This window comes from Zootoca vivipara, chromosome 13 (assembly GCF_963506605.1).
Source record: "Zootoca vivipara chromosome 13, rZooViv1.1, whole genome shotgun sequence".
Lineage (NCBI taxonomy): Eukaryota > Metazoa > Chordata > Lepidosauria > Squamata > Lacertidae > Zootoca > Zootoca vivipara.
This window is the reverse complement of record NC_083288.1, coordinates 28,583,519-28,600,207: the sequence shown is the minus strand read 5'-3', so window position 1 is coordinate 28,600,207 and position 16,689 is coordinate 28,583,519. Positions and strand designations below refer to the sequence as shown.

The 16,689-nt window shown below is 39.4% G+C and overlaps 2 protein-coding genes across 2 annotated transcripts; both read left to right on the top strand.

Moving 5' to 3' along the window:
* The first annotated feature begins 1,061 nt into the window (after nucleotides 1-1,061).
* Nucleotides 1,062-1,667, top strand: LOC118077914 (olfactory receptor 11H6-like). The gene has a single exon (XM_035101636.2). The coding sequence runs from the start codon at nucleotides 1,062-1,064 to the stop codon at nucleotides 1,665-1,667; it is 606 nt and encodes a 201-aa protein (XP_034957527.2).
* A 2,317-nt stretch (nucleotides 1,668-3,984) lies between these two features.
* LOC118077913 (vomeronasal type-2 receptor 26-like) lies at nucleotides 3,985-12,306 on the top strand. The gene is made up of 5 exons (XM_035101635.1): nucleotides 3,985-4,193; nucleotides 4,770-5,061; nucleotides 5,286-5,621; nucleotides 9,622-9,745; nucleotides 11,387-12,306. The coding sequence occupies exons 1-5, from the start codon at nucleotides 3,985-3,987 to the stop codon at nucleotides 12,304-12,306; spliced, it is 1,881 nt and encodes a 626-aa protein (XP_034957526.1).
* Nucleotides 12,307-16,689: the final 4,383 nt, after the last annotated feature.

Sequence of the window (16,689 nt, the reverse complement as noted above, 5' to 3'; positions counted from 1 at the left end):
TAATGGGCATGGTTCTGTTAGAGCATGTGACTGGAAACACATATTTGGACCTTCGGATACATACTAAATAAGGTTGCCTCCCTTTGTTTATTTAGAGAAAGAGACATGAAGGTGGAAAGGAACCTGGCCACATTTAGGAGCTTTCAATTAACGCGTTTCTTGATATTCTGACTAAGTACTGCAATGTATCAAATGAAAGAACAGCAGAAGAATCAGGAGATGCTAGATAGTTTGGGTAAGACAAAACAAGTGTTATAGATGAAGAATTTCTAATGAAATTATGTGTTGGTTGCTGAAATGCTGGACAAAATTAACCTATGTAAATCAGCCATGACTACCCCATTAAAGGTATGTGGCCTTTCTCTCTCTTTTTAAATATATAAAATGCATACAATATAGTACTTAACAATGCTTAGAATTGCAAGGGTGCAAGGGTACCTAAGGTGTGAGTTAGACGGAGGAATGGAAATTTGGCAGGTTGGGTTTCTAATGCAGATATTGTAATTCCATTAGGTGGAAACAGGAAACCCATATTCCATTTGAGAAATGAAATTATCGTTGTTGGAACTATAAACTTTTGCAAAAGCTAGGCATCTGAACAATTATTACATGGAAAAGAAAGGAAATGTGCTCCTTTTGAAGCCATTCAGATTTGCCATGAACCTTTTTCTATTTTACAGGTGAAGTTATATGAAAATAAAGAACAGATAAATATAACTGAATTTATACATGTAACTGAATTTATTCTTCTGGGATTTGGAGATCACCACCAGGCATTGCTGATTCCTCTTTTCCTGTTGTTCCTTTTCATCTACATTGTGACAATGGTTGGGAACATCCTCATCATTTTACTAGTTGCCACTGACCTACACCTTCACACCCCAATGTACTTCTTCCTTGGGAACCTCTCATGCTTGGAGACCTGCTGCAGCTCAAACATCTTGCCAAGAATGTTATCCAGTTTCCTTACGGGAAGGAAAGTGATTTCAGTCAATGCATGTTTTGTGCAACATTACTTCTTTGGTTTTTTTGGAGCTGTGGAATGCTACTTATTATCTGCAATGTCTTATGACCGGTACTTAGCTATATGTAAACCTCTCCATTATGTCACCATGATGAATGGCAAATTGTGTTTCCAGCTAATAGTCAGCTCTTGGTTGATTGGTTTTCTGTCAATTACTATGACAACGATCATCATGTCCACGTTAGTTTTCTGTGGTGGTAATAAAATTGACCATTTCTTTTGTGACACCTTCCCCATTATAGAACTATGTTGTGGTGACACTAGCAAATTTAAGTGGTATATGTATGTTTTAGGCTCTATATTCACCTTTCCCCCATTTATATTGACCTTCATATCATACACTTTCATAATTGTAGCCATAATGAAAATCCCTTCTGCAACTGGAAAACAAAAAGCATTTTCTACCTGTTTCTCTCATCTCTTGGTAGTTACAATTTTCTATGGCACACTGATGGCTGTCTATGTGATTCCAAACACTGACAGACTGAAGGCCCTGCACAAAGTCTTCTCTATCTGTTATACCATCCTGACTCCCATGATCAATCCCATCATATATAGTTTGAGAAATAAAGAAGTAAAGGAAGCATTGAGAAGAAATATCTCATTCCTAGTTGTGCAAAATGAGAAGAAAAGGCAGATTTAAGACTTGCTAAAGTTGTTGTTTTCTCAAAAGTGACTTCAAATTTGATAACATCACTAACACATATGATTTCATTTTTATAGATAAATGTACTCCTTTTTGTGCATATTAGAACACCACACACACATACACAAAGAGAGAGAGAATGTGGAATGCCAATGTGGAATGTGGAATTCTACCCCAAATTTAGCAAATTTCTATCTTCCTTCCACAGGCTGAATCTAGCTAGAAAGTGATAGAAATACTGAAGCCACGGTGAGGCTTGTCCTGCAGCAGCGATCCAGGAACTCCTAAAGCAAAAATGAAGCATCTGGGGGTCTGGAAAGAGAGACTGAATCCCAGCCGCACGCTTGCTTAAATTAGCGAGCCATGCCCCCTTGGAGCGTCCTGATTGAACACGCCAAGGGAGCGCCGCATCTGGGAGGCAGCCAATGGGCTGTGAGAATGGCAGCCATTCTCCCAGCATGTGCTCGGGCTCGTGGCCCGCCCACAATCTCACCTCCTTCTACGCCGGAAGTGACTATGCCAGAATCTGGACTAGTTTTACCCAAAATTTAGCAAATTTCTATCCTCCTTCCATAGGCTGAATCTTTCTAGAGAACCATAGAACTACCTAGGTAGGCCTTGCTCTATATTTTCAGTCAGTAGAGAGGTATGAGTTTATGTTGTTGTTGTTTAGTCATTTAGTCGTGTCCGACTCCTCGTGACTCCATGGACCAGAGCACGCCAGGCACTCCTGGTGAGTTTATAAGAAATCACATTTTCCTTCCTGGCAATCATGCATCACACACACAACTAAACTTTGATGCTTTAACTTAGTCACTTCTCTTGATTACCTTTTATCCTCCCATTTTATCTTTCATTGTTGTCTTTTCCTCTCTCCCTCTCCCCTTGACCCCAATCCTCTCCTGTTCTAGGAACTCAATGTCTCTAACGTTTGCAATATTCTTACAAGACACAGAGCTTTTCATGTATATGAACTACATTTGTAATAGCTATGTAATCATATTGTAACAATATTGATGATAATGACAATGATAGCAGTAGTACAGTAATCACTCAGTCATTTAATATTGAACATATATCTTGTTTTGATCACAATTTGTATTTTTGCAACAAGTTCACCTTTGGTGGGAATTAAGGCTGATTTTTTTTGGTGGGGAGTGCATGTGCGGTTTACCTTTTGCAATTGTGGTATATATTTATCTTGGATTTAGTGTTTTGTTGAGTATTGTGTGTTCGTTTTGTGTATTAATTGAGAATATTGGTGGCATTGAACAGGGGAAAATTAGCAACTTAAAAAAAAACAAGGCTGGAATGTACCTCTTGCAGACTGAGGTCTCTGAAAAATATATGTTTTGCTTCCTTCCTGAAGGGATACAAAAATAGAGCAGATTTTTGTATCTCTTCAGGGAGATTCCACATCCACAGAGTAAATGTAGAAATGAATTATTATGGTATCATAACTTCAGATGATGTTGACGCATGGAACAAGGACTGGAGAATGTAAACAAAATTGGGGGCATCTGGGTAGAGACAATCTGTCACTTGTTTTAGTTTGGTTTCTTCTAGCTGAAATTAGTTTTCTATCTACCTTGCAATTACTGAAGCACCTAGGTAAATTCCCTCATGCCCCATATTCAGCTGAGGATCATCAGAATTATAGCAATGAAGTGATGTATTAAGAAAAAAAATGTTGCAGTGAAAGTGGCTAGAATTCTGTCAGGAGTGCTTACGTGAAGCTATAAATAAGACCGCCCTTTCGCCAGACCTAACATTTCACCCTCAGATACGTGGCTCCTAAGTGATAACGTATTGTTTTATGAGCAAGATGGTTTATATTGAGATTATATAGTTCATGTGTGGAATATGTTTTTCTAGCCTTCTCAAATTACTTCTTGACAAAATACTTTGCATGTTCCACCTGGACCTCTGAGTTGGTCTTGAAATTTTATTTTTGGTGAAGCAGATGGCAACACAGAGGTATGAGGCACCTCTGAAAAAATATCCACTCATTTTAACCCTCCACCCTCTTTGAAATCACTTGAATATTTTGCAGGAAACACCAAATTCGCCTCAAACACCTTTCCCATTTGTGTCCAATTCAGAGGGCAGATAGAGAGATAGATTGGAATGTATCTTCATTTGGAAGTTTTCTTCTATTACCTACTTCCTCAGTCTAGGCATGCATCAAAAATCCTTGTTCTTCCTCTCTCTTATTCACTTGATCCTTTCCCCAAAGGCCTCACTTTCTTATCATAGCCCTGGGATACATGTGAAGGAAACATGCTCTGGCAGACCTTGTTCTGAAATGTTCATGATGCTCTCTCTGATATTCCTTTCACTGCTATTTCCAAATGTGGTAGGGAAGGAAACCCACTTTAAATGTATACTTGAACACCGCTACCCAGAGGGATACCATAAAGATGGGGACTTCACTATTGGTGCTCTTGTATCTCAGTTCCTTACATGGGATAAGCTAGAGGGATTTGATATTCAGCCTCCTCTTGCTTACTCATTAGATCCATAGTAAGTCACTCTTCTTCCTTTAAATGTTAAAGCTGTTTCAAATATGTTGTGAAATGCTTCTTCTGATAAAATAAAGGTCATTTATTTCAATAAAGATAGATCCCTGTACGGTTTTTGTTGTTGTTGTTGTTGTTTTTGGTGGGTATACAGACACGGTTCTTCATATTCTTCACACACACCTGAATACATATACAAAAATATTTAAATAAGGGCTAAACTTGGAAGAATTGTTTTTTTTTAAAAAAAACTCTTCAGCAATCACATATATTTTCCCCAAAGTAATCAATGATCACTCCAAACCCAGATGGCATTTCTGTACAATATTACAAGGTCCATTCCATACATTACACAGAAGTAAACCTTGGTTTGCTCATGAATGTTTACTCAATAGCTGTCAACTGTTGTGATTTCAATGGGGTTTACCTGTGATTCACTTCTAAGCATTTTGTTATGATTACTGCATTTTTCTATAAGTGGTTTCTTGCAATTACTCTTGAAATTAAATTTTGCAGTGTGTGCGCGCATGTGTGGTGGTAATGGAATACTGCATCTTCTGTGCATTAATTCTCATTGCAGTCCCTTGACTCGCAATTATCAACATGTTCTTGCCTTGGTCTATGCAGTAGAGGAGATAAACAAGAACCCTAATTTGCTACCCAACATGACTCTGGGATTTCACACCCATGAAAACTATTTCAATGCAAGGAAAACATATGAATGTTCATTAAGAATCCTTTCAGGAAAAGGCAGAACAGTTCCCAACTACACCTGCAGGAAACAGAACAACTTAATAGCTGTTATTGGAGGGCTGAAGTGCATGTCATCCATTCAGATGTCAACTATCTTAGGTTTATACAAGATACCACAGGTATGTATATTGGGAGAGACTTTCATGATAGAACATTCAGAAATCCAGATCTTCTTTTGGCATGTTATTTATCTCTAGCGATACTAGAGTTTATAGGTGAGCAGGCTTTCACAATCAATAGGAAGGTTGTCGAGATGTAAATAAATACGGAAATGTGTGATACTTTGTTTGTGACTCTCAGTGAAAAGGGTACTCAAACTCATCTTCTTTCCCCGTCATTTTAGATCAGCTATGGATCATCTGATGAAGTATTGAGAAGTACAACCCTTTCCCCATTTTTCTACCGGACAGTCCCAAATGAAGGTCTTCAGACCTTCGGAATAACCAAATTGGTTTTGCACTTTGGTTGGGCCTGGGTTGGCCTCATAGCATCTTATAATGAGCAAGGTGAAACTTTTGTCCTGAAATTGAAGAAGGCATTTGTCCAAAAGGGTGTATGCATTGAATTTACAGAAATGCTTCCCAAAATGCTTGATAAGACTATGCATATAAAAAATAAAATAATTAAGTCCTCCTCCAGTATCATTGTGGTGTATGGAGATACAGATTTTCTCATCTGGGTAAAGATAACTATTGAAAGTTCCACAGTTTCAGGGAAGGTTTTAATCATCACATCCCAATGGGACTTCCTATCTAGTGTCTCTTCTTTGCATGTGGGATTCTCGTCCTTCAGTGGCACCTTGTCGTTTGCTCTCCATAAACACGAAATTGTGGGATTTTGCCATTTTCTTCAGAACATAACCCTCAGCAAATACCCAGATGATGTCTTTCTGCCACATTTTTGGGGGGCTGCATTCAGCTGTTTCATTCCATCACTAGATTCAGGCAGCATGTTTTGGCAACTAAGTACTGGAAATGAAAGGATTAAGGATTTGCCTAAGTACAAATTTGATTTGCAAACATTGGACTTGAGCTACAATATATACAAAGCTGTTTATGCTATCGCAAAATCTTTACATGAAATACATTCATCCAGATACATCTCAACAAAACTGGAGAACAGATCAAGACCAAAGATGCATAAAGTTGAACCATGGAAGGTAGTAAGAATATTTACTTTCTACTTATTTAAAGTTATGAGCAATTGATGCTAACTTCTGTTTCCACTAAAGAAAAGTATGTCTCAGGATGGATCTATGTTAACAAAGGAATATTATTATTTAAGGTTTCCATTTCCTGAGAAATTGAAAGATGAATGACAGCAATGATGGTCTCCAGCTTAAAGAAGGGACAACCAAATTTTCAGCTTTCCAGAAACCCATCTGTTCCCACCAATGAAACATTTCAGTTGCATTTATTGCTACAACTTTCTATTACTTGCCTTAGTGTGTTCTTGTTAGACAGATTGCTATTGTTCTTCAAACTGTTTTTCCAGTGGCGACAATTGTGGCTCTGTGTGGCAATGGGAAAGCCAGGGGTTCTCACCTGCATGACCACCACCAGCAGTAACAGGGAATTCTGGGACATCCCTCCAAACTTCAGATCGGCCAATAGTGAGCATGGTTTGGGAGATGAACCTGAGGGAGCTAGTCTCCATTCAGATCCATCTCCATTGCACAAATTCTTGTTGTGCTTTGAGTGGACAGCACAGTCAACACACTCACTCTGTATCTTTTGGCTCTGCCCAAAGGCTAGTAGAGAGTGCTCCAGCACAGCCTTGCTGTGGAATTAATCAGTTGCTATATTAAGGGCTAAGGAGGAATTTGCCTGCAGACAAATCAAGCCTGTCTGGAGTTTTTGCCTACCTCATAGCAACAGTCACAACTTTTGGCAGAAAAGGCATTGGGTTGGATCCTTAGTCAAAACTGCAACAAAATGTTAAGGTGGCATTGTGGTCTAAACCACAAAGCCTAGGGCTTGCCCATCAGAAGGTCGGCGGTTCGAATCCCCGCAATGGGGTGAGCTCCCGTTGCTCAGTCCCAAGCTCCTGCCAACCTAGCAGTTTGAAAGCATGTCAAAGTGCAAGTAGATAATTAGGTATCACTCCGGTGGGAAGGTAAACAGCGTTTCTGTGCGCTGCTCTGGTTTGCCAGAAGCGGCTTAGTCATGCTGGCCACATGACCCAGAAGCTGTCTGCAGACAAACATGGCTCCCTCGGCTTATAGAGCGAGATGAGCACCGCAACCCCAGAGTCATTCATGACTGGACCTAATGGTCAGGACGTAACCTTTGCCTTTATCTTTACTCTGGTAAAGGGGTTCATGAGAAAGGTTTTGACGATTAGCCCTAGATGGGGGCTAATGAGACATAAAACATCCTAAATCATGGCCTGCCATGCTACTCAGTCCATGTGTTTCAATTAACTGGAGAGATCGTGCTCATTGTCCCACAACTGGGGGTGGCTCATTGAGTGATTACAAAAGGCAGGGCCTTTCCAGTGGTGGCCTTTGGTCTCTGGAATTCCATCCTTGAGGAAATATGGATAGCCTCTCACGGTGGCATTTAGAAGTCAGTTAAAGCCTATCCATTCACTTGAAAATTCTTACTATTACCATTACTTCCAGTTGCAAAAACACACACCAAAAGAACCAAATTGTCCTCAAAAATGACTTTAAAAATAACAATAGCTTGCATCCAGGCTAAATTAGTTGTACACTTACTTCCCACCGAAATCAATAGGATTTAACATTAGTCATGATTAAAATCTCACATTGCTTTCATATTGAGTCAGGTTTGGGTGCAATCCAATATTTGTATTGCACATTTGAAATTAACCAAACAATTATTTTGGCTTGCCAGTAACTTGGTTCAACAGCTGTAGATCCATCACTGTGAAAGCCCTGCTCTGAGCTCACAAGAAGATTCCATGTCTAAAAATGAAAGTGCCCAGAGTAAGGCTTCTTCAGCATAGTTCATAACTTTATTTCTCTAAGCATGTATACACAGGATGTCTGCACAGGTCTAATGTTTTTTTTATTATTTGGGATATGAATGCAAAAAAATGCTATTGCAATATATTTAAAAAAACGTTGCTTGCATTTGGGCAAAAAATATTGACCATTGTGCATTTCCTTGTTTTAATTTATCATGCTATGCAGCTGCATCCTTTTCTGAAGGAAGTCAGATACCATATTACTTCAACAGATGATGTCTTTTTTGATGAGAGGGAGGAATCAACATCTGGATATGACATTCTCAATTGGTTTACCCTACCAAACATGACCTTAATTAACAGGAAAGTTGGTGGAGTCTACATGCGCCATCCATCAATTGAACCATTTTTCTTTATAAATTCAACAAGAATTGTTTGGCAAAAGAATTTCAAGAAAGTAAGAAATGTTATGGGGGTTTTGGGTTGTTGTTGTTTTTTAAATTTTAATCACTGATAATTAATATAATATACTACCATTCACTTGCCATTTCTCTCCCTACCACACTAAGTAGTAATTTCATAAATCTTTACTTCTTTACTTGTAGATGAGAATCAAAAAATCTGTCTATTTCTGGTCCATCATACTTTTGCATTTCTTTAAAATAAATTCACTCAAAATATGTATTTAAATATGGAAATACTGTGTGTGTGTGTGTGTGTGTGTGCATATATATATATATATATATATATATATATATATATATATACACACACACACACACACACACACACACACACACATATACACATACACCTGCCCCATACTTTCCATCTTGACTGATGTGAATCAGCAGGGCTTGAGATAGAATCATAGAGTTGGAAGGGATCCCTTGGGTCATCTAGTCCAACCACCTGCAGTGCAGGAATGCAGTGGTTTTAAACTCTGACTGAACATGAGTTCAGGAAGATGGGAGAAAGAGAGACTGAATCTCCTTCTTTTCTCCCTCTCAACCACATGTTTAATAAGGTTTTCAAGCCTATTTAAGCATTAGGGCTCCCCCCCCCCTGTTTCACTTGAGGGCTTGGTTCCAGGATAAATCAGGGCTGATAGGAAGCCCTGGATCAGCCCCAAAATCAGAATGGGAATCCTGTGTGCAGCTTCAATAAATACACAGTGCATTTGACCCATGGAAATGTCCACAAATACAGATTCCCATGAAAGTACAAAATAATTTTTAAAAAGCCTTCCTTTGAGCCATTTGTTTTTCCAGATATATAAAATTTGTTTATATTCACAAAGAGCATATGGTCTTTCAGTAATATCTTTCACATACTGACATGAACCATTGCTTTCTCCCATCATTTTTTTGAATCTCTATTCTATTTTTTAAAAAAAACAAAACAAAAAGAAAACATATTTTTATTAAAGATTTCTTGGTTTACAGAAGTATGTGCAATGTCTCTTTTTCAAGTTACATTTTCTACAGATCAGTTTCATTTGTTGAGGCATTAGTGTTACCTTAGGGAGAAAAGGGGGAAAGAGGCGGAGGGGGGGCATGATGAGTGGGGGTGGGGTGGCAGTGTTTCTATTCTTCTTAATGTATGTGTGGGGATTTGTGTCAGCGCTGCTTGGGAGGGTTCTATTTCCTATTCACTTGTGTTCCTTTGGTGGTGAGAGAGGCTGGGGTTGGCCTAGGGTGTGGTTGTTTGTTCGTGATTGGCTGAACTTCGTTTTCATGCTGTTTTAGGTGCCACAATCCATCTGCACCAAGAGCTGCCTTGAAGGTCAGCATAAGTTAGCCATTGAAGGGAAACCTGTCTGTTGCTTTGCTTGTTCTGTATGCCCAGAAGGAACATTTTCTAACTACACAAGTAAGAGCTATGGAGAGATCATGTCTTGCAAAAACCTGGAATATAGTCAATGTCCTATGAAATTCAGACCCACACTTATAGATCTGAAAAATCAGGAGGGACTTTGTTCTTTGCAAATGCTCTGTATACAGGTAGGTAGCCGTGTTGGTCTGAGTCGAAGCAAAATAAAAAAATTCCTTCAGTAGCACCTTAAAGACCAACTAAGTTTATATTTTGGTATGAGCTTTCGTGTGCATGCACACATCTGAAGAAGTGTGCATGCACACGAAAGCTCATACCAAAATATAAACTTAGTTGGTCTTTAAGGTGCTACTGAAGGAATTTTTTTATTTTGCTCTGTATGCAAATACTCTATTACAGTGGTAATACAGTGGGTTATGAACACAATCCATTCTGGGACACAGTTCGTAACCCGAAATGGTCATAACCGAAGCGTCATTTTGCGCATGTGCAAACTGCGTGCGCTGCTTTTACGCATGCGCAGACCATGTGCTCCTTCTGCGCCGACCGTGCGCGCGGCGAAAATATTTCCGGGTTTGCAGAGTTCATAACCCGAGATGTTTGTAACCTGAGGTGTTCGTAACCCGAGGTACGACTGTACATGTAAAAAGGGTTTTTGTTTTGTTTTTACAATTCATTCATTTTATCAGAAGGCATCACCACAACCCATTTGATTAAAATGAAGTGGTCTCAGAATTTTATCTAGCCCAGCCTTCCCCAACCTCTTGTCCTCCAGATGTTCACTATAGCGCCCATCACTCAACCAGCATGATCCAAAATATCGGAAGGGCATGAGATTGGGGAAGGGTAATTTAGTTAGTGAGTATAGGCATTAAGATAGTTGAAAGTGAGTTAGAGACATTGTTCCTTACTGTTTCTGTTTTTGACGCAATTGAAAAACCCAGCAAAACTGTTTACTTGATGTGACAGTGAAACAAGTGTGGTTCAAACTGCATGGGAAAATTTTTAATACTACCTTCAATGTCTAGTTGAGAGGACACCTATGATTTTTCTACAGCCTGATTAAACAAACAAGTGCATATATTTTGCTATATTAATCTCAGTGGAATCAATATAATGGTTTGTCTTAAATTTAAGTCCTACAGGGTTTAGTTGGCTTGTGGTTCATTCTCTAATGCAGGGAGGGCCAACTGAAGACCAATTCATGACCCAGCATACTTCTACTGCAGAAACATGGTGGTGGCTGGGACAAGAGCTCTGGCCACTGAACCCCAGAGGGGACTTGTGGGTGCAGGAGAGATAAGAAGAAGCCCCATGCTTCCAAACTCACACATGATGACATTTTTTTAAAAGAGGATGCTGGCACCAATGCCAGGCTGCTACTAAGATATGCAGATCCCCCTCAACTGAACAGATGAGTTTGCTTTCCACCCTAAGGGAGATTGAGCTCAGTTTATGGTGTGAATCCCAAAACTGGGTAAACAGTTTGTAACTACAGGAGGTTTAGAGTCAATGTCCTACATGCAGCTTTAGAGAATATTATCAAACTATCAGGAGCTCACACTGCATGCCATGTCAGCTGCTGATACTAAAATGTCTTTGCATCACATCAACTGGACTTCCTGGCTGCAAAGCATTACCCCCCCCCCCCCAATTCTAATGTTTCTTCCTTTCATTCAGATGCAGATCATTGTGAGAAATGCCCAGAAGATCAGTACCCAAATCCAGATAAAACAAACTGCATTCCAAAGTCAGTCACATTTTTGTCATTTCATGAGACTTTGGGGATTGGTTTGGCTGGGATAGCTGGTTCCCTTTTTCTTATCACGATTTTGGTGCTAGGGGTTTTTATTAAGAACCAGGATACTCCCATTGTAAAAGCCAACAATCGGAATCTTACCTACACCCTTCTCGTTACCCTGATGCTCTGCTTTCTTTGTTCCTTGCTATTTATCGGTCAGCCTGGGAAAGTGACTTGCCTTCTCCGACAAACTACTTTTGGGATTGTATTTTCTGCCTCTATTTCTTGTGTCCTGACAAAGACTGTCACTGTGGTTCTGGCTTTCATGGCCACTAAGCCTGGAAATAAGATTAGGAAATGGAATGGAACAAAATTGACAAACTCCATCACTCTTTTCTGTACCCTTATTCAAGTTATCATCTGCATTGCTTGGCTTAAATCATCTCCTCCATTCCCTGATTTTGACTTTGAATCTGAGGCTAATCACATAGTAATCCAGTGTAATGAAGGAGCTGTGCCTCTGTTCTACACAGTCCTTGGTTACATGGCCTTTCTTGCTATTGTAAGCTTCTCTGTAGCTTTTCTAGCCAGGAAACTGCCGGACATTTTCAATGAAGCCAAGTTCATCACCTTCAGCATGCTGATTTTTTGCAGCATTTGGATCTCATTTATTCCCACATATTTCAGCACGAAAGGGAAGTTTATGGTGGCTGTAGAGGTCTTCTCCATTTTAACCTCCAGTGCAGGCTTGCTGGGGTGCATCTTCTTCCCCAAAGTCTACATTATTGTCATGAGGCCTGACCAGAACACCAAAAGGAAGTTACTAAAGAAATCAAATGCTAGAGCAAATGAATTATAAGGGAAAAAAGACTATTTTGCTCTTAAATTCCTAGCAAGGAAGGAAGGACTCTTTGAAAACAGGTCCAAAAAATCATCCCCTTCCATGGGGCAATTTTCTCTTTGCAAATGTGTAGGAGAATTTTGAGTAAGGGGAGACATTTTTTGAGAAAATAATGTGGGGGGTTAGACAAAGTGCCCAAGGGTGGGAGAAACTTTAGGTTGTTGTTGGGTTGTTTGTTTGTTTTTTGCACATGTAGTGACTCTGAGTATGAGGCTTTTACGCCCTCCCCACCATGTTTCCAGTTCCAGAATTCCCATGAGTATTCTTTTCCAGGAAATGTGGGTGGGAGGCCTCTTTATAGTTTAAAAGGCCTCATGGTTGGTGAAGCTCTTTATAGCCTTCCACCTACATTTCTTAGAATGCCCAAGGGGGGGGGGAACCACATATTTATGTACCATCACTCCAATAGTCATTTCAGTCCGGAAGTGCGGTAGAGTGCAGCCCCAAACCACCCAAATGCTTCTTCTTAATTTTGATCAAAGGAAAAGAATATGCAAAACCACTTAATCTAATGACAAAGGTGTGCTTTTCAGAAATGTATCCCATTCACCCACAATTTTTTGCCAAAAAGAAAAGCCGGACTAATATTTCTGGTGAAAGCTATCATGAAGATAAGGCCATAGAGAGGATGCATGACAAAAACAAATTTAATACAAATAGTTATGAAGTGAGAAACAACTGACACAAACAGTGGTGAAACAGAGAGATGATACAGGTAGTTTCTGGTATGGCAGCCAGAAAGGTCAATATTCTAACAATAACAATAACAATATATTATTTATACCTCGCACATCTGGCTGGGTTTCCCCAGCCATGCTACAACTTGTGTGCCTAAATATTTGCTTCTGTATTCTAGAACCTTCTCAACAAGTGTAAATAAAGAGTGTAAATAAAGAGGTCATAACAGATAAACTAAAAGTCTCTAGCGTTCTCTCCTCTAGTGGAAACAGATGCCAAGATGCTGTCAGAAATGTGGTCTTTTCAGTTCTACCTAATAACTCTTTCAGTTACCTGCAGCAGAGAACAAGATGTCTGTGTGTGTGCGCACGCACGCACGCACACACGCACGCACACACACCATTCCATGTAATGAAGTCAACTGCATAGACAGTTGAATATTTAATAATGGTGATAAGCTAGCAGCTTCTAAGACACCTCGAGGCAGCAGGATAGTTTGGGCTCAGTAGCACACACAACTCTGTCCTTGACCACCACTTCCTGTCTCTCAGTATCTGCCACATGATGCAGCTGCCTCAGTCTGCCTAACATAGGGCTAGCCCTGAAAGAACGGCACTTTTAATTACATGCAAAAAGAGGCAGCATGTAGTAAGTTAGTACAGAATAATAGAAGCTATCTTACACTTTGGGTACCATTTTGTGTAGCAAATTGGTTTTAGTTTAGCACATATAGAATTAACTGAAATGGTTAATCCTAGTGAGATTTGTTTCAAAATGTACTCCACTACAAGAACCCTAGAAGTTGCAGCCATGCCCCAGATGGCTAAAGCATCTGCACCACAGTATTTTTTTTTACGTCATTAGTGTTTTCAGACTGATTTCAAATTCATACTGAATTCTTTGGGAAGGTGGCCATATTAGTAATGCCAAATCCTGATGGCAATACCCCAAAACATGGTGCCCAATGATGGCACACACATGAAAGCAGTGGATGGTTGGTGGAAGGACCCTGAGTGAGAGGTGGGGAAGGGAAGATATCACAGATTGAGAGACTGGTAGAAGAAGAAGAGTTCCCAGATGAGAGCTGGCAGGGTCCACCACCTTCTGTGCCTGACAAGGATTAAGCACTGCCTTTGAGAGAGGTCTCTGTGTTTTCTCTCTCTCTCTCCCTTTCTCTGTATTATGAAAAAGCTTTAATAAAATATGAGAAAAAGAAGAAGACAGAATTCAACTTGCTTCTTAATGGCTTCCAGGACAAAAGAACCGGCTATGACATATATTTAGGATAGGCATATTTGAAAGACCACCTTCACTCATATTTTTATTTTATTTATTATTACATTTAAATTTCACATTTCCTCCAAGAAGTTCAAGGTCGCAAACGGAGAACTCCCTCTTCCCATTTTACTCTCAAACCAACCCTGAGCTAGATTAGGTCAAGAGAAAATGACTGGCTCAAGGTCACCCACTTCATTGCTGAGCTGGGATTTGAACCCTGTATTCCAGGGCCTAGTCCAATACTTTAACCACTACAGCACACTGGTTCTCATATGTATCCCATAAGAACCTGCTTGCTTATTAAAATAATCAATGGAGACTCTCTTATGCCTGATGTAAATTTATTTACTATGCACATATTATTTAAACAAAAATACTGATGCTAGCTTTGGGAACTCTGGATATCTGCAACTAGACTTTAATAATTCCCTCTCTTCATACACTTACCTTAATTAATTCCCTACTGTGATGAATGTAAACAGATTTGTGGTTGTCATCACAGTAGAGAATTCCACAAACCGCCATGCATGACAGTTTCATAAGGATATAATGTTGCCTGTTGAGTGCAGCCCATTTTTCATCCCGTAAAATCATTCGTTTTTCGTTTCTAGAAAGAAAGAAGTGGTTGTTGAGGTACTGTTGTTACAAATGTGATCTGGATCATTGTGACTAAATTCAGAAGGGGGGAAATAAGGTGATTTTATTTGAAGTTCTTTGTTCACATTTGATTAGCCACCCATGCATGATTTACAAGGAGCAGAGCTGGCTCCTTGATGGTGCCCAACAATTGGATTCTACTTGAATATCAACACAGGGTAACAAATAAAAACGGAGACAGCTGATTTCACTCTAAGAGGTTAGACAGTATTGTAGGTTGTGAGGATGTGTAAAGTAAAAGCCTTAATGTGGCATGAAAGGGGGATATGATACAGCATCTTCAGATAAGATATCCATGATAATTTAGCCTAAAAACAAAACATGCCATCTCATTATAATCATGAAATCACCATTACCTTTTAAATATGTTGCTAAACTTGAATGAGCTTGCCAGTTTTAAATGATTGGGCAAATGCAACATACTTAGCACATTGAAATAGAAGATGTTTAAATAGTGATATGATAGTGCTCATTTGGGACGTGGGTGGTGCTGTGGTCTAAACTCTAAACCACTGAGCCTAGGGCTTGCTGATTGGAAGGTCAGTGATTTGAATCCCCACAACAGGGTGAGCTCCCCTTGCTCGGTCCCAGCTCCTGCCAACCTAGCAGTTCAAAAGCACGTCAAAGTGCAAATAGATAAATAGGTACCGCTCTGGCGGGAAGGTAAACAGTGTTTCCGTGCGTTGCTCTGGTTCACCAGAAGCGGCTTAGTCATGCTGGCCACATGACCTGGAAAAACTGTCTGCTGACAAACGTCAGCTCCCTCGGCCAGTGAAGCGAGATGAGCGACGCAACCCCAGAGTCATTCGTGACTGGACTTAAGTGCCAGGGGTCCTTTACCTTTATCTTTTAGTGCTCATTTGTCTTTGAATTTGACATGGGTTTGACCTGAAAAACCATACTCATGTAATATGAGAAAAACATAAATGGAAGAGAAATGTGGTTACATGCTTAAAATCAATGGCATATAAGATCCAATAAGCTTTACTTACTCTTATTGCACGTGTGTTAGTGCTATCTGAGTGCAGTACCATCAATTTCCATAGGCAACTAGATTGTTTAAATTGCTTGTGATGGAGACAAAAAAGAAACAGCAAATGGAAGTCATGAACAATGAGTTTTATTAAACTAAGTTTTGCTCAGAATAAACCTGCTGAAATTAATGAACATGAATATGTACATTCATTTCAATTGGTCTTCTCTGAGTAAATATTTGCTTATAGCAGGAAAGGTAATCTGAACAACTTCATTTTTATTTTATTTTTTGCAAGTAAGTTTCAAAATGATATTTATTTAAAATCTACACTGATTCTGAAAAACAAAAGATGTCTCTTGTGTCTTACCTATAAAGTAGTTAGAGAAAAGTATGTTTCCTCTTTTAGAAGTTGGGTAGTATTATACTGCTCTATACATATTTATCTAGACTCTTTAGGACTTCTCAGTAGACATGTATATGGCTACATTTAGTCGGTTCATAGTATCCAAAGAATATAAACCCCAAACTTCATCAGAAAACAAGGAATAATCTGTTCCTTTCATCTGCTGAACCAAGGAACTTGCTTATTAAAAGAATTATCTCCACATTCACACACTTGTGCATATGCACATAAAAACACAGAGTGTAGTCACACTTGTATATTAAATGTTATGTGTTAGATTTGAATGATGAAACCTCTATTTCTACCTATTGCATTCTGCAGTTCCTTGAAATACCCCGAGGAGCATTTC